Source organism: Oryctolagus cuniculus, chromosome 12 (genome assembly GCF_051225735.1).
Source record: "Oryctolagus cuniculus isolate XC-2025 breed Fujian yellow rabbit chromosome 12, ASM5122573v1, whole genome shotgun sequence".
Classification (NCBI taxonomy): Eukaryota; Metazoa; Chordata; class Mammalia; order Lagomorpha; family Leporidae; genus Oryctolagus; species Oryctolagus cuniculus.
In genome coordinates, this window is record NC_142878.1 from 1,970,397 (window position 1) to 1,996,474 (window position 26,078).

At 48.6% G+C, this 26,078-nt stretch overlaps 1 protein-coding gene and 1 non-coding gene across 48 annotated transcripts in view; one reads left to right on the top strand and one right to left on the bottom strand.

Annotated features, from left to right (window-relative positions):
- AKAP13 (A-kinase anchoring protein 13) overlaps positions 1-26,078 on the bottom strand; it is a 311,707-nt gene that overhangs the window by 61,708 nt on the left and 223,921 nt on the right. For 28 of the 47 annotated variants that reach the window (XR_016218636.1, XR_016218637.1, XM_089311062.1 and 25 more), the window contains 4 exons: positions 25,275-25,328; positions 20,929-20,994; positions 19,113-19,305; positions 16,140-16,248 (listed from right to left, as the gene is read on the bottom strand). Coding sequence is in view for 45 of the 47 variants with exons in the window: in XM_089311062.1 (XP_089167188.1) it covers positions 16,140-16,248; positions 19,113-19,305; positions 20,929-20,994; positions 25,275-25,328 (422 nt within the window). In the remaining 2 variants the exon portion in view is untranslated. The remainder of the gene's footprint in view (positions 1-16,139; positions 16,249-19,112; positions 19,306-20,928; positions 20,995-25,274; positions 25,329-26,078) is intronic. The other 19 variants (XM_089311066.1, XM_089311065.1, XM_089311064.1 and 16 more) reach the window with 3 other exon arrangements.
- On the top strand, positions 18,247-18,353 carry LOC127487976 (U6 spliceosomal RNA). The gene has a single exon (XR_007915354.1). It is a non-coding gene; the product is annotated as a U6 spliceosomal RNA (small nuclear RNA).

The following is a 26,078-nucleotide window of genomic DNA, read 5'->3' on the forward strand; positions in this document are numbered from 1 at the left end:
TCTCAGCACTCATGTCTGTCTTCCCAGAGGCTCACTCTGATCTTGGGTCACATGGCTTGTTTATCCTTTTAAATCTGGTACAAATTACATTTAATTGCCACAGTTTGGCTCCCTTAAAACAGACTTAGCTTTCAGAATGTAATGCAAGCTATAAGGTAGAGCTCCCCTTGGTATGAGACAGGCAGGCTTGGTCAGTAAAAAGCTTTTTTTTTAAATGGCTCTAGGGTGAGCTTTTGAAATGTGGATGCTTTTGTACACTGTCTTGGCAACTGCTGGAGGCCAGCCTCAGCCTGGAAACACTAAGGTTAAAGGGAAACCATGGAAATTCTTGGTAACTGTCTGTCACCAGCCGTAAGATGGAAACCGTCTGCCCAAGTGTGCACCTTTTAAAAGCAAAGTAGTTTTGGAACTAGTATTTGGTGTAGGACAGTTCGTTTCTTACCAAGGAGCCATAACTGCTGGATAAAGTGCAGCAGACTCAGAATGGTCCTCTGTGCTGACCACGTGGCTCCTCCACCCCACCCTCTGCTGCTGCAAGAGGGAAGGGCATTTCCTGCTACATTTGGCCAGCAAGGGAGTGTTTAAAGGTAGGCTTAAATTGTCAACGGCTCGGGGCTGGTACTGTGGCATACAGGTAAATGCTGCAGTGCCAGAATCCCATATGGACGCCAGTTTGAGTCCCGGCTGCTCCACTTCTGATCCAGCTCTCTGCTATGGCCTGGGAAAGCAGTGGCAGATGGCCCAAGTCTTTGGGCCCCTGCACCCACGTGGGAGACCTGGAAGAAGCTCCTGGCTCCTGGCTCTGGATCAGCGCAGCTTCAGCCATTGCAGCCAATCTGGGGAGTGAACCAGCAGATGGAAGACCTCTCTCTCTCTAATTCTGACTTTCAAATAAATACATAAATCTTTAAAAAATTAAACTGTAGATAGCTTTTCTTTCCTGGTATAGGAATGTGGTTTCTGCTACTCAGGTAGGACCTAAGAGTTCGTGCACAGTTATGCTGGGATTTCTCAACTCCAGCATCTGAAGATGTCTGGATCCTATACCAGCCTGGTGCAAAGACTCTAGGCACAGAAGTCCATGCCCCTGAAGATGTTCAGGGCACAGGGGCTTCAGGGTTTACGCACAACTCGACAGTTGCTCTTAGCTTTATGCTGCTTTCTGTGACAGTGCCCCTCATGAAGTCTCTAGCGGCAGTGGTGCAGCCCCCAAACTCATTCTGATACGGGATAAGTCAGACAGACAGATGAAGTTCATGAGCTGGAAGCCACATAGCCCCGACTCCATGTCACCATATCCACCACCTGTCAATCAGATGTACTCCCCCCTACCCAGGGTCTGGGGGTAATACCATGCAAACACTTCCGCTTCCCAAGCTTGTAAGAAGTCAGGTAAGGGCTGGCACCGTGGCGTGGTAGTCTAATCCTCTGCCTGCAGTGCCAGCATCCCATATGGGCACTGGTTCTAGTCCCAGCTGCTCCTCTTCTGAACCAGCTCTCTGCTATGGCCTGGGAAAAGAGTAGAAGATGGCCAAGTCCTTGAGCCCCTGCACCCACATGGGAGACCCGGAAGAAGCTCCTGGCTCCTGGCTTCAGATCGGCACAGCTCCAGCCATTGCAGCCATTTGGGAAGTGAACCAACAGAAGGAAGACCTTTCTCTTTGTCTCACTGTCTGTAACTCTACCTCTCAAATAAATAAATAAAATCTTTAAAAAAAAAAAAAAAAGAAGTCAGGTAAAGCAGAAGCTGGCTCTCTCTCCTCATGGACCCTTAGCGAGCCAGATATGGAACCCCCTCTTCACCACTCCTGGCCCACTCTCCCTAAGTAAAGCCCACAGGTACATGTGTATTTTCCTCACTTTGTAAAGAAATACTGTGTGTTGCACATCTTACTTGTGCCTGTACTTAGAATTCTTCTCTAAGTAAAAGGTAAGAATCTAGAATAAAAATTTAGGCCCCATCTAGCCCACAACAATTTGGGGTGCCGGGAAAACACCCCAACCATACATGTAATTGTGTCCTCTGATGTACTGGCATCTTAGCAATGGTGAAAGTACCTCCTAGTGGCCAGTTACCCTAGGTGTGGTGGTTAGGGGAGTTGAAGGGGCATTCTGTGGTAATACTCCAGATCTAAATAGATCTCAATATCTAAATAACTTGTAAGGGTGAACACATGTGGGCTGAAACAAGTAACCCCACTTTGGGTGCAAAAAGAGATTCTAAGGTGCCAGATTTCATCAAACATCAGGGATTTAAGCCACATTCCTAAGTATAAATGGGCTGTGGGGAGCCATGTGTACTTTGTCTTTCCAGGTTCTACAGAGACTTCTCAGCTGTGTGCAGTTCTGCATTCATTCTTATGGACTCACTTCTAAGGGTACAGTTTCAAAACCTGGCCATGGGACCCCAAATTCCCATGAGCCAGATGGTAAAAATAAAACCTAGGGTGTTTAATAATAGCAACAGGCCTGAGGAGGAAAGAGTACTCCAACGTGGTAGCAGTCTAGACAGCAGACTCACAGGGTAGCAACTCTCAAACACTGCCCGGTGACCTCCCTGCAGGCCCACAGGAGAATGTTTCAGGTGTGGAAAACCAGGACAGTAGTGCAAGAAGTGTCTCTCTGTGAAGGACGCCCTGGTCCATGCCCCCAGTGCAGGAGACGTGGTCATGCGCAGAGGGAAGGGGGCAGAGAACACCTTGCTCATGGCCTCGTCTGAGGTCTCACAGGAGGCTTCCTGCTTTGCCATCGCATTCAAGGGCCTGGGGAGGTTGCTGTCCTCACAGACTACAGTGCTGATTACACTGACGGAGTCACTCTGTGCTAACCTCCGATACAGAACCTCTCTCTGGAAAAAAACAAAAAGCTATTAGGAGAGTTGATGGCAAACCTCATTCCAGGAAATCCACTTTGCCTTGACCTTCTCTAACAGAGGATACTCTAGTCTCTCACCAGCTTCTGGTGATGTCTGAATGTCCAACTCCTGTGCTTGGAAGAGATTTGCTTATTTCCCTCAAGTTCAGTGTTCCTAACTTAGCTCAGAGAGCTCCAATCAGAGAATTGTGAGTTCCACAATCTGTAGATGATACTCTCGTTGGCTGCCCCTCCAAGCAGGGCTCAGATGAAAATACTATCCAAGGCTTAGACTTCTAGGAAAACGGGGATACAGCCTTTTCCCAACCAAAACTCAGATTTCAAAATAAGAGGTATACTACTTGAGACATATTCAGACCCCAGAAAAGCAAGGCTCTTTCACAGGAGAGAAAGGAGGCTATACTATGTATAGGGCCACAGGACAAACAGCTAAGTACATTCCTGGGAATGTCAGTGCTCTGTAGAACGTGAGATTCCAGGATTCAGTCTGACAGCCAAACTTTCATATAACGCTGTAACACAGATCAATCTCCTGGACAGGAGCAGAATGGAGTCTTCCAAGGATTCAAGGGCTCTTACCAGAAGCTCAGCACTGTAACTGGGACAAGCCCTTTGTTGCTTGTAGCAGGGAAACGGGGGTAGCGCTAGGAGTACTGACTTAGAAGCGGGGCCTCCCAACACGATCCGTGGCATACTTTTCTAACCAGCTAGATTCGGTGGCTACAGCATGGCCTGTAGGTTTAAGGGCATTTGCTGCTATGGCACCCCTGGTTGAGGAAACCACCAAGCTGACTTTGGGTCAGCTACTGGACGTTCAAACTCCACACGGGTGCAAGGGGTCCTGGGGATTAGAGGATATTATCAAGTATCAGGCTCTTTTGAGACTCAACTAGGGGAGTGCTCAAGTCAGCCTCGTCCTCCACCGCCGTCTGCAAGCACTGCAGGACTCACTCCTGGGTGGGAGTCTAGCAGGCACGGCCTCTGGAAGCCCAGATGTGCAGCGCTCACTGACGAAGGAAGGAGTCAGGACGGCCAGGCATGACGGACCTTACTCAGGTGACGGAAGCTCCAGCGTTGCCATCAACATGTCAGCTCAAAAGGCTGAACCTGCTGCTTTGACTAGAGCCTCATAATCAGGAAAAGACCAAGAGCTCATTATAACACAGACTCCAACAACACTTCCCACGTGTCACATGCCCATGCGGCAATTTACAAAGAAAGAGGCCTACGGACTGCAAAGAGCCTCCCATAACTGTGCACAAGAAACGGGACCTCTGCTCCAGGCAGCGCTGGAGCCTCTGCAAGCAGCTGCCACTCACTGCAGGGCCGCCAGGAGGAAACAGCCAAGTTAGCAAAGGACATGCACTAGCAAAAAGAGCTGCTGGACAGGGCTTTCTAGAAATGGCTTTAATACCTCAGCCTGCAATGGTGACTAAATCCCTCACCACGCTGAGCCCGACACAGAACAAGGCTCCACGAGGTCACACTGAGGATGCCAACGGGTGGTGGACGTTAGATCCTACAGTCATGCTCCCAGTGGTTTCTCAATGGAAAATTACCAAGGAAAGACATGACTCCACCCATCTGGGAAAAGGAGCCCTGAAGCAAATCGTTCCTCAGGTATTTGGAGGGAAAAGACCGCATCCTGTCACGGGGAAGTGACTCGTTCCGTTTGCAAAATAAGCCTGCTAGTCACACCAGGCCACCTCCTTCGCCCACTCCCGTGCAAAGGAGAACACATCCAGACGAGGCCTGGTAAATGGACGTCACTAGCATGCCTTCAGCAAATCCTTACGGATATCTACCAGTCTTTATTGATACTTTTGCAGGAGGGACAGAAGCTTGACCACCTTGAACAAAAATGGCGTAAGAAGTGTTCAAATTGCTGTTACAGCAAATAATTCCTCACTCTGGCCTTCCAAGAGTGTCGGTCCAGAGGGACAACATCCCTCCCTCGAGTCTGAAGCGACGTGCAGATACCACTGTGCTAGGGATCTCAACTCCATGCCCGGGGGACTCTCAAGTCACCAGGTACGGTTGGAAAGGCCAATGGTACTCTTGAGAAAATTCTGGCTAAGCTTAGCCAAGAGACCTCAGGAACATGGCACAAACTGTTGAGTGCTGCCCTCCTCAGGAAGAGGAGGGCAGCTAAGGCGGCTCTAAAGCTTCGCTCATTTGAAATGCCTAGGGAAGCACCCCACCGCAGCAGCTTGGAAGGCATTCCAGGATGGGGGCATCTGGTACTTTTACCACTTGAGTCTTGACAGGTACCTGTAGAGGATAAGTCTGAGTACTTTTGTGAACCAATACTGAAGACATCAAATATCTCTTCAAAAGGCAAATCAGCAAGTCAAGTCTTTGCCTTTGTCTTCCCAAAGCTGCTGCACTCTGCGGCAGTCCTGTTTTACCTCCCTCTTCTCCTGATTCTCTCAGGAAGCTGCAACCGGCAGGAAGACTCCTTAGCGAGTTCTTCTAGTTCTATCATCATCAGAGAAGATCCTGCTATACTTCAGGCAGCCATTTTTAAAAAATCTCTCTATCGCATGGGGCCACCTAGCCCACACCTCAGGCCCGTTTTTACAGCAGGCACTGAAGCAGGTACCTCTAAGGTAGCCATGGACAACCGGCCAGCCTTAGCACAATGTGGTGGAAGGGAAGGGCATTTCCAGTGATTCATAGAACGTTGCATCTACTCTAACAGCAATATTTCCACTGGAAAATATCTTCTACACTTTTATGCCCAGGCTACTGTGCAGAGAGAATCTATCAGTGTCCGCTACTTGGGAACCAACAGAATGCACTTTTCCTTTCTTAAAGGGGATTCCACCAGCAATTTATCTTTTGCCAATTATGCACATTCTGTTAGAAAAACGTGTGTGTTTCAGAACTCGACAACTTCTCAGAATCACGACGACCACGTCGGGTCTAAGTCACTAGAAATAACTGCCGAAAGTCCTCCAGCTTGTGAGAAGGATCCATCCGATGAGACAGGTGGAAGTTTCCAAACCAGGATAGGCACGGTTCAGGACCCTGATCAGCAGGAAGTACACACAGAAGATGGGGCTTCACTCCTCAGCACCCCCTTAAGATTAAAGGCTGAAAATCTCTGTGGGCGGGGGAGAAGATGGAATAGGCAGGCAGCTAGTTAGGTCTGTGGAGCTGGAAGTCACTAGCTGTTACCCCTTCCCCCACCGAATGTATCCTACTTGTCAATCAAAGCGTCTGCCTGCCCATGATACATCTGTTGCATCTGGGATCTGGGCGCATGTAAGAAAAAGGGAGTATGTGTAAGAACAAGCTATAGTACAGATCTGACCAGGCGGAGGCCCAGGCTCGCACACCACCAGTCAGGAACTGGGCACTCCCTGCGTGTGCTCTTCTGACAAGCACAGACCCAAGGCTACAGGCGTGGAAGGCTGAGCGAGAGTGGGTGACGCGCACTAACCCCACCCTCACCTTCCTCCCTTTCCTGTGGGCTTCAGTGCACGTCTGGACGCCACAGGAAGCGAAACAGTTTAGAGAGATGTCTCAGACTCAGGAGACATGAGACCTGAAGCACCCTCCGTATTTATGCTCTCCAGCGAGGAGGCAAACCATCGACTCTCTCTTTGATCCTTGAGCTTACAGAAAAGTGCCTCTCCTATCTTCTGCACCACCACCTGGCCTGCTTACAAGCAGAGGGTGGAGAAGTTAGCTTAAGTGAGCTGCGAAAAGTGCCAGCCCCTCCACTGAGTCCCTTCTCAGAACTCCGTCTCCTAACAGGCCTCTTGCCTCTACTTCCCAGCACGTGCTCCCATATGCGTTAAATTCTTCTCCAGGGTCACAGAGTCCCTGGGTCTGTTCAGGGAGCCACCAGGGTTCTGTTACTGCTGGGACTGGAGATTTTAATCCCAGCGGAGGAGCTTTTTCATCAGATGACCATTGCCCTACTGTTTTAACTTTGCCTGGGGGTTTCTAGGCAAGAATCCAGGCCCAGTAACTTCAGATATATTGAGTGCATATGGACTAATGCACACGATGACTTCTTGAGACCCTCATCCCTGAGACTGGTTTGAGTACAGCCTCACTCCTGGACACTCCCAGTAGTGGCTTTGGCTTTTGCAGTATAAGGTTATTGTCTCTTTGCAGTTTTTCTCTACCATGCCCCTTCATGGGCTCTCACAGGAGCCTCCTTGTACTAACTGCCCCTTCTACCACCCCTCAGATTCTCCTTAGGAATCTCTGGAGGGGTGCCCACCTGCTCTGATGGGTGTCCCCTCCCATTAAAACCTAACAATGGTGAGCAATGTCCAGTGGACCTCCTGTCCTGGCACATGGCTCCTAGCCCACAGGGACCCTTGGGACCCATCCCACTGCTGCTGACCCTTTGCTTCAGACAGCCCAGCAGCTGACTGCTGACCAAGCACCAACGGCCTAAGGGGTTTTTCCTTTGAGTAAAAGGAAAACCAGTCTCAAATTCAATCAGAATCTAAAATGATGTCTTTGGTAAATATAATTTGATATAAATGTAACTTTGACCTTAATTCAGACAGAGGTATGATATAGTATCAACATCTTCAGTCATCTAGGTGTAATCGCTAAATGCAAATGAGATAAATGTGTCTAAACGTAAACTCTGGTACTCTTAGCTCCTTAGGTACTATGGTGAAGCTATTTGCGTTTATTTAACAAATATGTTTTCATAAACTATCCATATGAAAATAGTTCAACACCACCTGAGGTGAACAGCTAACTAAGGCTGAAACTGGATGTGTTTCCTTATTTAAAAATACTGTCTTAATCTGGAGATTTTAACAGGTTATTTCAAAATGTAAATCAAGGAAGGTCAAGAAGGAAAGAGTGTTCTTGGTAAGGAAGTTCAGAAAAGAAAGGACATGATACCTAGTTTACTCTAGACTGCAATGGAAATGATAGGACATTCCAAGTAAGCTGAAGAGGGTAAGAGGGCGTGGAAGTCACAGAATTGAAACCGGTCCTCTGTTAAAGCAACGAGGGTTCTGCAATTTATATGTGTTAGCAGATATTCTGAAACTGATAAAAATCTGGTGTTTTTTTTTTTTTTAACTACAGCATCTCCTTTTAATAGTTTTAATTGGTGACTCTGTCAGTCTTTTAACTAGCCCCAGTAAGCTATTTCTCTTCCCTAGTTTCTGACTGTTAAAATTGTCCCAAGTTATGGGATAATTCCAAGTGCTAACTAACTTAAGTTTTATTTACAATTCTTGAGATGACCAAAGACAGATTTTGTGTTCTGTTGAAGTTATTTACTGTATTCTCTTAATGTCTCTGTTAAATCCAAATTGTTTAAAAACAACAGTTGAGGTTTTTATTAAGCGCTATGGGTTATTTAAATATGTGCTTATTTTCAAGAATTTGAGTAATCATTTTGTATCAATGATCAAATTTGGTCTATATTACTTCATGATGTAAGGGATCCTATTTAAATGATAATGTAAAATGCTACTGATACAAATGTCCAAAATTCTAATGATCTTGTGGTGTTATCAAGACATGATGATTAGCTTAATGAAAAAGGCCCAGAGGCCTAAAAAGGTTAAATGTTTGATAAAATCCTACAGGAGCTTTCAAAAATACTGCGTGGAATAAGCAAGTGCCTATTCTGATGAATGAGTTTATAATTTTAAAAATGACTATTTTAAAGCCTTTGCCATCCACAGTTTTGTATAAGTATGGTTAATTCAGATTACTAAGGGCAGAAAGTAATTCTAATTGGTTGACAGTAATAAGAAACCAGCTAAAAATTTTAGGAAACTGTTACTGATGTTGCTCTATTGTTCTATCGTGTGTTATGATACATGTGTGTACATATTGTATGTCTACATGGGAAATGAGTTGTTTTAATTGGCTCATAGATAAAATACCGCTCATAAGTTCAAACTGCTAAGTTAATCAAATATATTTTTGGTTCATGTGACCTAAATTTCTGTATCAAATGTTATCAATTTGTTGACTTTTCACTTGGGTTTGCTGGTCAAACAAGTTATACTTGTGTTAGATATTTAAGCAATGTTTCCAAATACGTACACTATTGTCTTAAAATTTATAGAAGGCATTGGACCTTTAGGTAAATGTTTTCGTAAATTGTTACTTAACAATTAAAATTGTTTTCTAGTTTTCATTTGCTATTGTTATTGTCAGTTAGCAATCTGGGAAGCCTAACTTGTTCCCTCATTTTTCTATTCTTTTTTAATTTATTTATTTGACAGGTAGAGTTATAGACAGTGAGAGAGAGAGACAGAGAGAAGGGTCTTCCTCCCATTGGTTCACTCCCCAAATGGCAGCCAGGGCCGGCGCTGCAACGATCCGAAGCCAGAAGCCAGGTGCTTCTTCCTGGTCTCCCATGCGGGTCCAGGGGCCCAAGCACCTGGGCCATCCTCCACTGCTATCCCAGGCCACAGTAGAGAGCTGGACTGGAAGAGGAGCAACCGGGACTAGAACCCTGCGCCCATAGGGGGTGCCGGCACTGCAGGTGGAGGATTAACCAAATGAGCCACAGCGGCCCCTCTCTAGTCTCTTAAAGACAGGAAGCTAATTCTATTCTGAAGAACTCTCTAGAATATACAATTTGATCTTTAGACCTTATAAAAGGGATGGATGCCATTTTTCTGTAATAGCAGCATTGCCAAAATGAGCGCGTAAATTGTGAATGCACAGCTGGATTTACTTTGCCATGGGCACAGTAAACAGGCAAAACCTCCTTTTTTTTTAACCAAAAAATGGGAGAGTTTTACTAATGACTTAAAATTTAATAAATAAGGTGGTCATCATTTGTGACATAGCTTTCTTCATGGGCATTGTCTACCTCAAAGAAAACCACCACCAGAACATGTCTGTGACTACAGATTTCTAGTTTAGCCCAAAGATTAGAGTGGGAGCACCCCTTGACTTGCATTCTCTTAGAGGTTTCCTCTGATTTGCGTTAACAAAAACCAGGAGAAAGAGGAAGCTGAGCTATAGAAGCAATGTAAAGACAGGCGCCTGGCCAATTAATGGCTGCTTACACAGTGGTCTGCCCTCAAGGAGACCCACAGGCCAGTCCACTGCATTGGTTTTCGATGTGGAAGGCCAGGGCTTCAGCAGAAGTCAGCTTATGACGAGCTCGGGCAGCTCTGCCAGCCAAGAGCTGGGTCACTGGAAACGGACCTGCCCTGGAGTTGAAGGGCTCCAAGTCCAGGCCACAGGCCTTGTCCACTCGAAGCGGAAAAGCCAAGCCCTTCACTCGCCCCAGCTTCCAAAGTAACCACTGCTGTCGAGGGGACGGCCAAGTAGGGTCAGCAGCACTGCAGGCAGCACTGTGTATTAACTAATAAATGTTTTCCTTTTAGAAATGTACCTACCTGCTCGTCAAGCCAGCTCTCCTCCCAGGCCAGCTAGGTAATGGAAGTCAACAGGTTGCCTGCCTTATACTGTACCACATGTAAAGAGATATAGATAGGTCTCAGCCTCAAAACTGACAAGGCCTTAAGCCCACATGATTATTTTCAAGCCCTTTCTGTCAGTTTGTATTTGCCTCTCAATGAAAAAACTTGCTCATGACGTAGACACTTTTCTTAGGGCCTCTCATAATGACTCTGTCCTTGGTTTTAGATCTTGTTGATATCAGAATTGACCTCCTAAAATATGAACCAAAATGTGGCCCCTTAAAGTTCCCCACAGGGGGGCCGGCGCCACGGCTCACTTGGCTAATCCTCCGCCTGCAGCGCCGGCATCCCATATGGGCACCGAGTTCTAGTCCCGGTTGCTCCTCTTCCAGTCCAGCTCTCTGCTGTGGCCCGGGAGGGCAGTGGAGAATGGCCCAGGCACTTGGGCCCCTGCACCCGCATGGGAGACCAGGAAGAAGCACCTGGCTTCGGATCGTTGCAGCGCCGGCCGTGGCTGTCTTTTGGGGAGTGAACCAATGGAAGAAAGACCTCTCTCTCTGTCTGTCTCTCTCACTGTCTATAACTCTACCTGTCCAAAAAAAAAAAAAAAAAGTTCCCCAGAGGTCGAGTCTGGGGTGCCATATATGTTATCGAAATTTGGGGTGCCATACGATATCACCGTATGCTTATTAATAAATACGAAATATTAATAAGCCCAAGTGGGTTCTTGCCTAATATTTAGAGAAGAATTCTTTTTTTTTTTTTTTTTTTTTGACAGGCAGAGTGGACAGTGAGAGAGAGAGAGACAGAGAGAAAGGTCTTCCTTTGCCGTTGGTTCACCCTCCAATGGCCGCCGCGGCCAGCGCGATGCGACCAGCGCACCGCGCTGATCCGATGGCAGGAGCCAGGAGCCAGGTGCTTTTCCTGGTCTCCCATGGGGTGCAGGGCCCAAGCACCTGGGCCATCCTCCACTGCACTCCGGGCCACAGCAGAGAGCTGGCCTGGAAGAGGGGCAACCGGGACAGAATCCGGCGCCCCGACCGGGACTAGAACCCGGTGTGCCGGCGCCGCTAGGCGGAGGATTAGCCTAGTGAGCCGCGGCGCCGGCCTTTAGAGAAGAATTCTAAACACTGGCATAAATGAAGGAGGCAGCATGGTACATTTAAGCTTTTATTTAGTGTGAAAGATGCATAGAAGACTGGGGGCTTTATCTAAGAGAGAGGGGGAAATCTGGGTTCATACCAAGTACCAGGAACCAGCCATGTGGAAGAGCGTCTAGGCCCGGAAGCATAGGCCATGTGCCTTGGAGGAAAGGGCCAGACCCACCCTGTCCCAGGCTTCTTAATCCACTTCCAAAGAGGAGTGGTTAATTAACCTGACTGGCTGGTGGGCACTCAGGTGTGGCCAGGTAGGGGCATGATGTCACACAGGGGCGTGGTGAGGGCATGGTCTTCCAGCTCACAAACCTAATCAATTTGAACCTGCATGCTTACCTACTTCACTGTGAGTTTAAACTGCTTGTTAGATTCATTTTCTCTGGACTTAAAAAATTCTAGGTGGCCGTGCCAAGAGGCCTCAGATGGAAGCAGTTTCTGCAGGCTGGCATGCAGCCCCTGGAGAAGCCACCCCTGCTGCGGCCCTGCCTCGACTCCCCTTCCCAGAGATGCCGCTCTTCCGCGTGAAGCAGCCGGAGCGATCAGCACCCAGTTCCTACTGACAGATGTCAGGGTGTCCGTCCTGGAGAGAACGTGAGCGGTCAGGTGGGTCAGGGGTCCCAGTGGAATTTAGGGTGTAAAATACTTGCTTCTTTCCCCAAAACTTTATCTTTAGCAAGAACTGACAGGCTGCCCTCCTTCCTTCGGAATCTGAATTTACCGTTAGAATAGCAAGGGAGCTCCTCCAGAGCTCACAGCTTATGGTGAGAACAACTTATCTTCCCACCCTTAGCAGGCCAGACAGGAGGGAGAAGCGTAAATGAGGTCTTTTGATGGATCTTGTCCCTGTCTGGTAACAGAATGCCAATCTGATCCTTACATTTTTTTCCCTTGGAAATTATACTTAAAGCTGACTGCCACCACTCCCCTTTGGGTTTTCCTCTCTTGGATGCCCCGCTCCATGCCACTCTGGCTGGAGGTTCCTGACCCTAATAAATACTTTTAATCTCTTTGCCCCCCCCACCCCCCCAAAAAAAAGGAAGCGGAAGGCAGGAGGTGCTGGGTGCCGCCTTTCCACCACGGACCTCACGTACGAGTGCTGCACCAGCTTCCTTGCACTCGGCCAGAGCTCTCCCACTCTCGCACCCTCCTGCCCTTGGACGGTCCTTCCCAATCACGGGGGCCATCTGCAGTCCTCTTTTCGCCCTGTGGCCCACTCGTATTGTGTACCCGTGAAGGGAGGCCATACTCAAGTGGGAATGTAAGTTTATTCCCCACTGCCAAAAAAAACTACTTCTAGTAGCACACAATAATGGTCTCTGCTTATTAGTATTTCTATCCCTGTGGGAGACAAGACCTGGATTAGACATTCACACAGGCATAGCCACTTCATCATCAAGACACAGGAGAGACAGGCAGACTCACCCACAAGTGAGGCGAGACTGGCCCAGGGCAGGTGTCACTGATGAACAGCCTCGCTATGCCAACCAATCACGCAAAGCCAAGAGGTAAAGGGAAATGGCATTCAGAAGCATACGAGATTAAAACATCTGGTGGGGCCAATTCCCCCTTTAAATATTTCCACCACTAACGTCTTTGGGTCTGCTATTCGTCTTTGGGTGTAATATTCGGTGTGCACAATGAAGAGTTTCAGAATGCACGCCTCGAGGAGCCAGTCTTCGATCGGATGCTACTCTGCATAGGCGAACACCAAGCTTATTCTGAAATCCTATCAGCTGGTGACAAAGATCCCACACAGTCTTCTCTGAGGTCCAAGGAGAAGCGCAGTGCACAGTTTCTGGAGCTGCTGCCATCAGGACAGGCCTCCCAGACACTGTGCCTCCTGACAGAGCCAGTGTCCTCCACTATGCAGATTCCAGAAGAAGCGGGCAGGCAAGATGCACAGGGCTGTCGCAGGTTTCCCACCCTTTGTGGTTCCCAAATCGGCTGCTGCCTGTCAACTTTCCAATCCAGAAGATGTTACAGAAATCTTCCAGCCGCCTCCTGCACTCACCACTTTCCTGACAGCGATGGACTTTAAACACCCAGCTCAGACACCACGCCATCTCACTGCTGTGAAAATCCAGCGAATGACGGCTCAGTGGATGCAAGCTTCAGAGACGCCTGCAGAGTTCACTGTCAGCTGTGAAAGAGGGGTCAAAGCTGCTAATCCTCTCTTTAGACGAGATCACAGGGAAAGCTGGAGAGCAGAGGGGTAAGGGTACACTTTGGAAGCATTCGGTTCCTTGACCAGAATGACCGGAAGTCGCAGCCACCTCCAAGACAACAAGGGACAACGCTGCGGCTCCTGTGGCCCTGCTTCCACTCCGGTCAGAACAACAAAGCCGGGCAGCTTCTGGTAGTTGTGGACGCAGCACTCCACCAGGACAACCAAACACACTAATTACACGACAGGAAACAGACAAAGAACTTGAATGAAGTCACATTTCAGCGTATTACACCATCACCCCATTTCACAGCTGAAGAGCTGCAGTCACGTGGCCACCATGTCTGCCTACAACAGAACCCCAGCGGGGAATCGGAGGACACTTTCAGCCAGGGAGCCCTTCAGTCCAGGGCAGGCACACCACACAGAATTTTACCATTTCCAGCAGGACTCACCATGTTTCTAGAGAACAAGAAACACAGCTTGGAAACCAATGAACTGCAGGGGGCTCCGGGCAGGGGGCACAGGGCTTGTGTGGGGGAGGAGCTCTGGGGAAACAGCGACGTTACAGCTGGGTTCTGCCAATCCCAGCATGCACGGACTCAACACAGGCAGGACGTGCTGCCCTGCTGCCCGAAGGCCAGGCTCTCCTGACAGCAGCCTTCCAATGGCGGCAGGTCCTCAGTGAGCCCACAAGCCCATTTCCCAGCAGCAGGAAGAAGAGCTCCACGTGCCAGAACCTCTAAGACTGTGTTTTCTGGAGTCAGCCACATTATTTATAGTATTAGTGTAGCAACCACAAGCAGTCGAAGCCATCTTGCTTTTAGGAGGGAAGTTAAAGAAGTGTTTCACTCACAGGAAAGAGGCACATGGGGTGTACCCTGCTGGCGATGGCAGACTCTGAGGCCAGGGCAGGACACCCTCGGCCACATGTCTGCTGGCTGCAGACAGAGGGCGCGTGACATTGGTGCAGTATGGGTGCTTTCCTATTTTTGGTTCATCAAATCCACTAGAAACAATTTATAATTTCCATTCTTTTTTTTTTTGACAGGCAGAGTGGACAGTGAGAGAGAGAGACAGAGAGAAAGGTCTTCCTTTGCCGTTGGTTCACCCTCCAATGGCCGCCGCGGCGGCGCACCGTGCTGATCCAAAGCCAGGAGCCAGGTGCTTCTCCTGGTCTCCCATGGGGTGCAGGGCCCAAGCACCTGGGCCATCCTCCACTGCACTCCCTGGCCACAGCAGAGGGCTGGCCTGGAAGAGGGGCAACCGGGACAGAATCCGGCGCCCCGACCGGGACTAGAACCCTGTGTGCTGGCGCCGCTAGGTGGAGGATTAGCCTAGTGAGCCGCAGCGCCGGCCCAATTTATAATTTCCACTCTATACCAGCAAAACTGCTAGTCCAAGGCCAAATCACAACAAAACACTAACAAATGAGAACAGAAAATGCGTTTCTGCTCCTGGGCTGTGAGGTCCTCTATGCATCTTTGGGGAGAAGTCATCACTAGGCACAGATTTGTGCTGAAAATGTGAAACGGCAGACACAGCTGTCACTCGTCCATTCCGCCCGTGTGGAGACTACAGGGGGAGCGCGGAAGACGGTGCAGCAGCCCACTGCACAGGCACGGTTAACGCCCTCCCAGGCAGCGCTGGCAGTCACTCGTAAAGGAAAAACAACATGTTTCTCAAAGAACATCTGTGGCCAGCCGCAGTGTCTGAGTCAGGCCTGGTTCTGAGAATCTTTAGTTCACAGTGCCCAGAGTGCAGGACGCCCTATCTCCACACGACCGTCCCTGCCAGTTGGCCTGAGTCTGCACACGCACCCTCAGCTGCTACCATAGTCGCTCGGCACTTGCCGAACTAATAGGCCCTTCACAGCTTGGCATTTCCATGAGGGATATTCCAGATCAAGGAGACATGACCACCTAACTCAATGCGTCCTCTTGGACTGGATCTTGGATGCAAAATGGGTGAGAGATTTGCAAACCTGAAAATGGCCTGTATGTTGTTAAACAGTAAACTTTTATCAATATTCATTTCCTGATTTGGAGACTTACACTGTAATAAAAAAAGTATTTCTGTTTTTAGGAAATATACACTAAATTATGGAGACAAGCAGCAGCACGGTGTCTGGATTTATTCTTTGGGTATCTCAGAAACAACTTTAAGGAGAGTGATGATACACAGGGAAAAAGGCATGCAGACAGATGTTCCGGGGATGCCAGGTGAAGACTATGTAAGAATTCATTGTACTGCCATCTACAACTAGTTTTCACCCCCATGAGGACTATTTGCAGCTATTTTTCAAGTCTAAAATTATTTTAAAATAAAAAATGTAACCAGTATGCACCAGGCACCAGCTAAGGGAAGGCCTCAGCTGCAGGCAGGAAAAGGCAGGCTCCCAGCACAGGGCCTGCTCCCCTCTCCTGCTGCAGCCCTGAGCTCCTGCAGAGGGAGATGCAGGCACCTGGTGAGGTGGACGTGATGGGGTATAAAGTGGGAAACACGGCAGGAGAAGTGGTGACAACGTCAGACACCGAACTTTCTCCAAAGCAGGATACTCACTGTCCAGTCCCGAATGGCTGATCGTCATCAGCGAGACGGATTTCGTCAGCGGAGAAGCAATGGCTGCTGTACAGTAGTTGAACCCCTGCTGCTTGGATCTGTGGCGCATCTGTGGAGAACAAGTGAGGAAGGGGCTCGAGCGTGCGGCCGCACTCCTGCGTGAGCACACGCCTGCACCCTCACAGGCGGCCCCGGCTCTTCAGAGGCTCCTTAGGTTGCAGCCGGGCCTCCACACGCACGAGGATGAGAGCTTTTGCCTTCACAGAGACCTGAAGGCGTTGCCAGTGCAGTGGGCGTTTAGTAAACAGCGCTGAATGCACACTCACATACAAATGACTGCACTGCAAATACCAGCGTACAGACAGTACTCGTCCCCTGAGCATTTCAATGTCCCTGACCCACAACGACACGCAAGGGCGTCAGGAGCGTTCTTCGGGGTCTAAACAGCTGGAACCCGAGATGCCTGTCAAAGGTGCTGTAAGACCCCAGTGCAACAGCAGTGCATCAGCAAAGAAGCTGAATCTCTTTCACCTCCTTTTCCAAGGTTAAACAGGAGATTCCACCCGGACGTGAGGGTGACTGAAGCTCTCACTCCCTGGGCCAGCTCACAGCAACTGCAAGGCCATGTGATCTCAGCACCTGGGGAAGCTCTGCCACAGCACCCTCAGGAGGCCCACGGCGCCTGCAGCCCATTTCTGGAGATGGAGGGCACCACCCTTCTGCGTTGAGAGTCATTCTAGTCATAAACCAATTTTAATTATCATACTAGGATGAAATCTGCCTCCTTATGACTCACACATGTTGAAAGGGAGGCAAAGAAAACCCCTTTCTTGCAAGAACTGATTCAGCCGAGCCAAGGACTTCTGATTATTTAGAGCTGTCCTGTGCGTAACCATGGAGCCTGAGCAAACAGTTGCTCTGTGGCAGATACAGCTGTGCGGTCTGCAAAATGACCTCAGAGACAGACAGAGGCGTTTCACAGGAAGCAGCTGCAGGCAGCTCGTCCAGACCAGAGCAACACAACCGTGCCGAGGAGCTGCTCTAACGCCGAGCACGGGGGGAAGCCTGCAGGGGATCAGAAGGCTAAGCAGAGCAGGCACTGATCTTGGACTTCATTCAGAAAGGCTCAACAGTGCACTTCAGAAGGCCACCAGTGGTGATTTGTGTCACTCACTGTCAAATTCTGAAGTATCCGTCTCAAAAAGGCATCACATAAACAGTGCTGAGTGTTCTCTATCCTCATCAGATGTGTCCGCTTCCAAAACACGGGAAGCAGCGGGGCACACGACCGGGAATCCTGAGTCGGACACTGCTCAGCTCACAGCCATGCCTGTGGCCTAGAGGGGCGTGACGTTCTCACACAGGTGGGCTTAAGCTGAATCTGAAAGGATCTGTTCCCTCTAAGACCACAACTCCATTCACAAACACACAATCCTGCTGGTTTATCTGGTCTTGCAAATGATTCCCGAAAGATTCCCCACACAGGAAATGTGATTTGTTTTAAATTTTCTGGTGTATTTACCCTCAAAAAAAGCTGTGTTCATCAGTCACCAGACTCATTCCTATTTTTCCTTCCGTCATTTGGCTAACTACATCTAAATCAGCTGCTTCAATAACCACATTCTGCCGCTTCCAACCTTTTCAAAATTATCAGGCCAACCAGAAAAGGGAGGGATATGGAACATGACACACAAAGCTAAGGTGGCCCTAAGTGGTCACTTTTTCTCTGGCAATTGCCAGGGACTGGTATACACTCAGGAGTTGGAATTCCACAGAGAACCGCCATCTTCACGTCAAAGACAGGAGCTCCACTTTCTATATCACTAGGAAGGTTTCTGTGGGAAAATTCAGATGTAGCTCCAAATCCTCTCAGGAATTAACCCAGAGTCTCCTTGCCCAAAAGCAGAAAGCAGGACAAGGTATAAAGTGGGATGTGATAAAGGCAGCCGATTCAAATTCTCAGCTCACAAAGAGCCCAAGCAGATGAGAACCAAGAACAAGTCACTTGATTGGCTGACAAGGCCATAACCTTCAGAAGAGGAGTTTCCAGGAGTGGCAGGAGGTGAGAGGACGGCAGGGAGCGCAAATGTTCTCTCAAGAATGTGAGGTGCTCGCTGCGGCAGCACATACACTAAAACTGGAACGGTACAGAGAAGATTAGCAAGGCCCCTGCGCAAGGATGACACGCAAACTTGTGAAGTGCTCCATATTTCTAAATCTTTAAACAAAAAACAAAACAGAACTTTGGAAGGGAGAGGAAACAGTCTCTTCAGTCACTTTCCAGACGAGGTGTGGCAAGACATTGGTTTCTAAGGAAGCAGAGACCTTGGGATATGTTTTTGAGAACTGGGAAATTTAACAGGCTGGGAACACATTTCAAGGCTCATTTTATCATTGACAAGTGATAAAACAAGGCCTCAGAAAAAACTCAATGCTCTATTTTCTGAATTCTTAAAAGTTAGCTTCAGCCGGCGCCACGGCTCACTAGGCTAATCCTCTGCCTAGCGGCGCCGGCACACCGGGTTCTAGTCCCGGTCGGGGCACCGGATTCTGTCCCGGTTGCCCCTCTTCCAGGCCAGTCCTCTGCTGTGGCCAGGGAGTGCAGTGGAGGATGGCCCAGGTGCTTGGGCCCTGCACCCCATGGGAGACCAGGAAAAGCACCTGGCTCCTGGCTCCTGCCATCGGATCAGCGCGGTGCGCCGGCCGCGGCGGCCATTGGAGGGTGAACCAATGGCAAAAGGAAGACCTTTCTCTCTGTCTCTCTCTCTCTCACTGTCCACTCTGCCTGTCCAAAAAAAAAAAAAAAAAAAAGTTAGCTTCAATGAACATTTAAATCTATGTGGGTGAACAGTAATTTGTAAGGAATATGAAGCAGCAGGTTGTTGTTTATAATGGGGGACACAAGTCTCGCTTTCCACGTTCCTTGGAAGGTCACACTTTGGAAATGAATGGTTTCCTGATCAGCAGTCTTACCTGACGATCAAGCATCCCGTGTTCTCTCTGCTCAGACTCCAGGTCCTCTTCCGAGAGTGACAGCAGAGAGCCTCCCCGCTCCTCGCGGCTGAAAGGGTATCTGAGCTCTTTGCTGTCTGCAGGACTTCCTTCTAGAGATAAGGACGGCTTGTCTCCCAGAGCAGCTCCTCCTGCCAGGCCTTCCAGACTGAAACTGAGCAGAGCACGGAATCAGTTCATTCTGCTTGCGAGTCTAGACTGGAAGGGCACAAAGCCTCGCCGGCTGCGTGTCCCCAGCAGAGCACTGTGGCCAGGCCACAGCAGGGCACACGGGGCGTCACCTTCCCAGAGAAAGCATGCTGCACGGAACGCCTTCTCACCTGGGCACCTATTCCAACGATGAACCAGTGAAGGCCGTTTCTTGAGATGTTTTTCTCTCTACCACATGACCATACCATACTCACTGTTCTGACCTCTCACGTGCGTGCTTTTCCTTGGCCTGATATAATTAACTGCACCAGGACCTAACACTTCGATGCCAAATAATTAGATGCCACAGAGAAAACAAGAGCACGAGTAACTGAGAAAGCACACCGGGTGACGCGCCTTTTGTCTGTTAAGTGGACGCCACAACTCTACATTCAACTACGTTCTAGGTGACCTCTGGTAACTGCACAGGTGCGTGTCCAGCCCCAGAAAACCCAAATGTAACCCATGCGCATTTTCTTCTGGGCACACCTGGCCAGACACTGCTATGTAGAGAGTAAGTGGCAAAAAGCTACTAAGTCCAAGTGTTCACATTTTTTTGTCTTGATACTGATAAAGGGAAGAAAAGCAAACAGTGTTCAGAATTTAAATGAAACCCTTTAGATAAAGATTTTTGTGGTCTGCAATGTGCAAAAGCATTTTCAGTAAGCATGAGGCCAAGCGAGGTTATCAGTGAGGTATGCTCCTTGGGTTGCTTATTAAAATAATTCACATCTGTTAGAACTGCAATGGGAATTTCTTTAAAATAAGCAAGATTTCAAAATACAGTTGAGGGGACCATATCTTCCCTTACTGGCATTGTATTTGAGGGTACCCTGCAACTCTTGTTTACCTGAGCTTCGGGAAAATGGCATCGTGGGCTCCCCCGTGCCAGTCCCGAAGACCTGTGCAGGCCTCTATTATCCCCACAAATTACTCCTGGACTGAAACCACTGGCTTCTATCTTCTACTGTGGGTAAACAGAACAAACACGAGAACAGAACCACAACCATAGGAAAATGTCTTTCCAAGCTTATTTTCAATACCACAGGGAAGCGCAGAGACTCAGTAAAGAACAAATTCAGCGTTCTACTGTGAATTATTTGAAAAGCCCGAGGAAGCCAGATCAGAGTTTACCATGAAACTCAAGCCTGAGGGTGTTTGAGCCGTGAGGTCCAGCTGCTCAGCACGGGGAGCCTCTGAATGCTGAGTCAGGAGACTGACAGCTTTGGAGGCGAAGCAGACACCAATGCACCTCATTAGCTGCCTTTCTTTTCCAATCGTTCTGCTCAGGATATGGGAATTCCTAGGTCCTGGGAACTGGGACAGACCCCAAAGACATGGCGTGCCATTCCACAAAGACGAGCCAGCAGAAGACACCAGGTCTGACAGCCACTGGAGACAAACCAGACGCTCAGGGCACTGCCACTCCTAGGTGCCACCCCTCCCCTATCAGCAGTGACCCCAGCAGAGGCAACAGCAGGCCGCCCATATGCACCACAGCCACACAGAAGCCAGCTCCAAGCCAAACACCCAGGTGCCACACTTGACAGTCCCCCGCCAGGTGGCGGGACAGGTGAGGATACCATACCTTCTGTAATTACAGTCAGCACTCAGGGCGGCCGAGTACTGCACACCAGAGGGGCACCAGCTCATACTGGGGATGACACAGAGGCAAAAACGGAAACAGAGAGAAAGGGAAACAAGGATGGCATTATTAGGTTTTAAAAGAAAGGGCACAGTTAGAGAAAGAACTATCAAAACACTTAAGAATATAACACTGAGAATTTAGAAAAAGGCACAGTGAGAACCATGGAAACTTAAAACTGTTTCATCACTGTCTAAGTAATGATTTGGGGAAGACTAAGTGAGCTCCTTGCAGGAGCACCAATCCCACCTGACTTCCCCTGGTTACCACCCGGCAAGAGGACACCTGCCCTGTGGCTCTCTCCAGAGACCTCAGAGTGCATCACCTCCACTGAGGCCAGCCTCTCTGCACGCCCACCTCGGCCACACCGCCCTGAACACAGAATCTCTAATTCTGTGCTTCAGGCAACAGTAACAAGCCAGGCTCAGGGGCTCGTGGACCCAGTTGCTTTCCTCAGGTTTCCATTAGGAATCCAACTGCACAGACAGTTCATTAATCCTGCACACAAGGCTAATGGGCTCATACTCACACCCACTTCTAAACCCAAGTCACAAGGAGATAAGGAAAACAGTATTTGAGTAATGATGCAGGGATCTTTCTCTCTCAGGAATTCCATGTTCTGAGCTGGAAATGTGTATTTTAAACTTTCAGCTTCTAGCCATGATTCCCGCAAAACAATCCAAGGCCATCTGATCACGGACTTGACCGGTAACTGGTATCAGTTTTCAAGTGGTGCAGAGAGAAAATCTGGGGCTGGATAACTCATCCGAAATAGCAAGAGCTCTGTGACTGGAAGGGCAGCGGGGTCAGGGTTTCTGACTAGCCAAAAGCTGTTAATTAAAAAAAAAAATCCACTGTTCCTAGTTGCACCTTCAAGCACTGAGTGGTCCCCTTTGTTTTCAGAAGGCGGTTTGAGAACAGAGCTCAGGGGCAACAGGAAGACCAGGCTGCTCCTCCTGAACCCTGCGGATAGGGGAGGGGCTGGCACCAACCACCAGCGGAGGGGCAGGAGAGCGGTGCGTGCCGTACAGAGCCCCCCTCAGGGTCTTTCACAAGATTTCTAAGCCGTCACTCACAAATCATTTAAACAGCATTAAATCCAATTGAAAGACTAACACAAAGCTCGTAAGTGGGAAAGCAGCAGGGACAGTCGAGGCACATCACGGTGAGCAGGAGCGGGCTGATGCCAGGGCTCTCCTGGAGCAGCGACAGCCTTCACGAACACAAACACAAACACAAACACCCCACAGCCCAGCCTTTCAACCCAGCACTCGATCCTTACAATCCCAAGATGCTGAAAAGTAAGTCCATCATACCTAAACACCCAACTTCTTATTAAAAATTGAGTGCAGTCAATCTGTAACTGAACAGACACGGCCAACTACCTCTCCCAACAATCAGCTCTCTGTGCAGAGTTCAACACGAACTGCAGGGCATGGAGAATGAGGATGACACAGCCCCTCTCAGAGGGCGTGGACAGTGAGGATGACCACAGCCCCTCTCAGAGGGCGTGGACAGTGAGGATGACCACAGCCCCTCTCAGAGGGCACACAGCGTCTGCCCTCCACGTGTCGGAAAACGTCCTGGGGCACTAAGAGCACTCTGAGAGCATCCTCCTTTTCTCAGCTCCCCTAACGGTAAAGATTTAATGGTGGCCGGCGCCGCGGCTCGCTAGGCTAGTCCTCCGCCTGCGGCGCCGGCATCCCATATGGGCACCGGGTTCTAGTCCCGGTCGGGGCACCAAATTCTGTCCCGGTTGCCCCTCTTCCAGTCCAGCTCTCTGCTGTGGCCCGGGAGTGCAGTGGAGGATGGCCCAAGTCCTTGGGCCCTGCACCCGCATGGGAGACCAGGAGAAGTACCTGGCTCCTGGCTTCGGATCAGCGTGGTGCGCCAGCCACAGTGGCCATTGGAGGATGAACCAACGGTAAAAAGGAAGACCTTTCTCTCTCTTTTCTCTCTCTCTGTCTCTCTCTCTCTCACTGTCCACTCTGCCTGTCAAAAAAAAAAAAAAAAAAAAAAAAGATTTAATGGTTCACCGGCTTTGTTTTGAAATTTAGGAAGTCCTAGATTGAAAAACAAACATTTATCTCCCTCACTTTTCCATACCAGGAATGTTTCAATTTTACAAAATTTAAAATTGTATTTCACGTTCTTCCTACAAAAATAGGCTTCGATCTGGATGAAGCCATCCTTGGGAGTTGCTGATGATGGTTACGTCGCTCACGCCTCGGACCAGGGCCAGCAACTCATCCGTCACCTACTTTAGTAAATGAATGCGGAAGATCTTTAAAAGTGAGCTGACAAATACCCACAAAGTTTATACACCTTTTACTGATAAAGGCATTCAGAAATGTATTCTCCTCAAGAACAATTCAGCCACACTCACAATTATCTGCGACTACCGATTCTCTGAATCTAAACTCATACATACCCCTACACGCATGTACACATGCCACACACATGTACACACCACACACATGTACACACGCCACACACATGTACACACACCACACACATGTACACACGCCACACACAAGCACACATGTACACACACCACACACAAGTACACACACGCACACATGTACACACCACACACAAGCACACACACACAAGCACACGTACACACTCCACACACGCGCACACAAGTACACACGCCACACACAAGTACACACACAAGCACACATGTACACACACCACACACAAGCACACATGTACACACACCACACACAAGTACACACGCACACATGTACACACCACACACAAGCACACATGTACACACTCCACACACGCGCACACAAGTACACACGCCACACACAAGTACACACACAAGCACACATGTACACACACCACACACAAGCACACACACACAAGCACACATGTACACACTCCACACACACAAGCACACATGTACACAAGTACACACACGCGCACACATGTACACACGCCACACACAAGTACACACGCAAGCACACATGTACACACACCACACATAAGCACACACACACAAGCACACATGTACACACTCCACACACACAAGCACACATGTACACACACCACACACAAGCGGAATTGACCAAAGTATCTATTTGAAAAAGTTCAAGCAGGAAAGATCACTACTTGCCTGCCTCTCAACAAATCAGTTCAGCTAACAGTTAGTAATACCTCTTCAGCATGTCCCCTAACACACAGGTCCATCTAACAGTTAAAACACACCCTTTTATAGATGTTCCCAAAAACAAGAAGCTAGCTTAAATGGAATAAAGGTCATTAATGATTTACAAATAGTAAAAGTAAACCAAACTCAGCATTTAGAAAACCTAAAGCAAACCAGCACCTTTGACTAGAACTGACTTCCAAGCTTACTAATCACTTATTTTTAGTTGCAAAATTTTACCTGGGAGGTAATAATTAAGGAATTCAAAGGCTGAAAGATGGACTTACGCCTCTTGTTTTCAGAAACCACTATATCAACAAGGCAATGGGAACTGCCAGGTAGCTCAGGAACAAGTCTCTCATGAACAAAGTGTTGAAAATATATCGGGGGGGGGGGGGGGCGGGGGGGGCACTGTGGTGCAGTGGGTAAAGCCGCAGCCTGCAGTGCCGGCATCCCATATGGGCGCCAGTTCAAGTGCTAGCTGCTCCACTTCTGATCCAGCTCTCTGTTATGGCCTGGGAAAGCAGCAGGAGTTGGCCCAAGGACTTGGGCCCCTGCACCTGTGTGGAAGAAGCTCCTGACTCCTGGCTTCAGATCAGCAAATCTCTGGCCGTTGCGGCCATTTGGGAAGTGAAGCAACAGATGAAGACCTCTCTCTCTCTGCCTCTCCTTCTCTGTATAACTCTGAATTCCAAATAAATCAATTTTTTTAAAAATATATATATATATATCAGGATCTGCACATGAGCACACAGGTGTTTCTATTTCTCTTCTAGCAAAGGGAAGAACTGCTTTTCAGGGACAATTAACACAAGTACAATGCAGACAAGTCTAATTCCCCTACAGAAAGTCAGGTGAGACCTGACCATCCAAGTCATCCGAACACCAGTGAGTGACAGACGACAACAATACCATCAAAAACGTAACAAAACAAGTAGAATAGGGAAGAAACATCAGATTAAAAAAAAATTTTCCTCTGGTACAGATCCCAGCATTCACTAAGTATGTAGATTTCATCTGCTCGAATTAGATGTGGCATTTAAAAGAAAATAGCCAATGGAATGAAGCAGTCAGGTGCTTGTTAGTATGCACTGGGAGCAGCAGGGTTAGACCATCGAGTCAATGAACTCTGTACCTTCTCCTATGAATGGGAGGTCTCCTGACAACATCCCCAAGAACTCGCACTGAACTGAAAATGAATGGTGGAAGAGGTCAGTGTCGCAGGGCACAGAATGGGACACAAACACACGGGACACACACACCGCAAGGGGAAGACAGACACAGCACAGGGGCAAGACAAGGGGGAGACACGTGGTGGAGTCGTGGGGGCCGCCTTCACTCCCCCTTCGTGCTCTAGGGAGCCAATCAGATGACATGTTATGAAGTTTACTAAATTGTAAAAGCACAAGGATCAAAAAAGATTATTTAAAACTTTAAAAGGGTTTTTGGAGGACTTTACAATTCAGGTGCATAATATTATAAGTCAAACTCATGAAAGTGATCATTCAAGTCCCATGACATCAGACACTGAAAGCACAAACAACGTGACTGACAGAGTTCTAGGCTCACTTCAGTCTTGAGATCACCACGCAATCTTGGGAAAATCACTTATCTGAGCTTCGATTTCCTCATCTGAGCTACTGGGTCACAAACGAAAATGCAGCTCTGACAGCAAAGTCTGCGCACAGCGGTCCATGTCCCTGGAACACCAATCCTCACTGCGTGATGTGCTCGTCACTAAGACAAGGATACCCTGGCCAGCAGGTCACCCTGGCTTTGGGGAGGGAACTCTGGCTGTAGGGGTCATTCCCCACACCCACAGATTGTCCTTTGTGGTCAATGCTTAAAAAAAAAAAAAAAGTACAGCATGAATCAAACTGGTAAGCAAAGTGCTTTTGTACATGATCTAGAATCTCTATGTTTGAGGTTATCAGCCGAC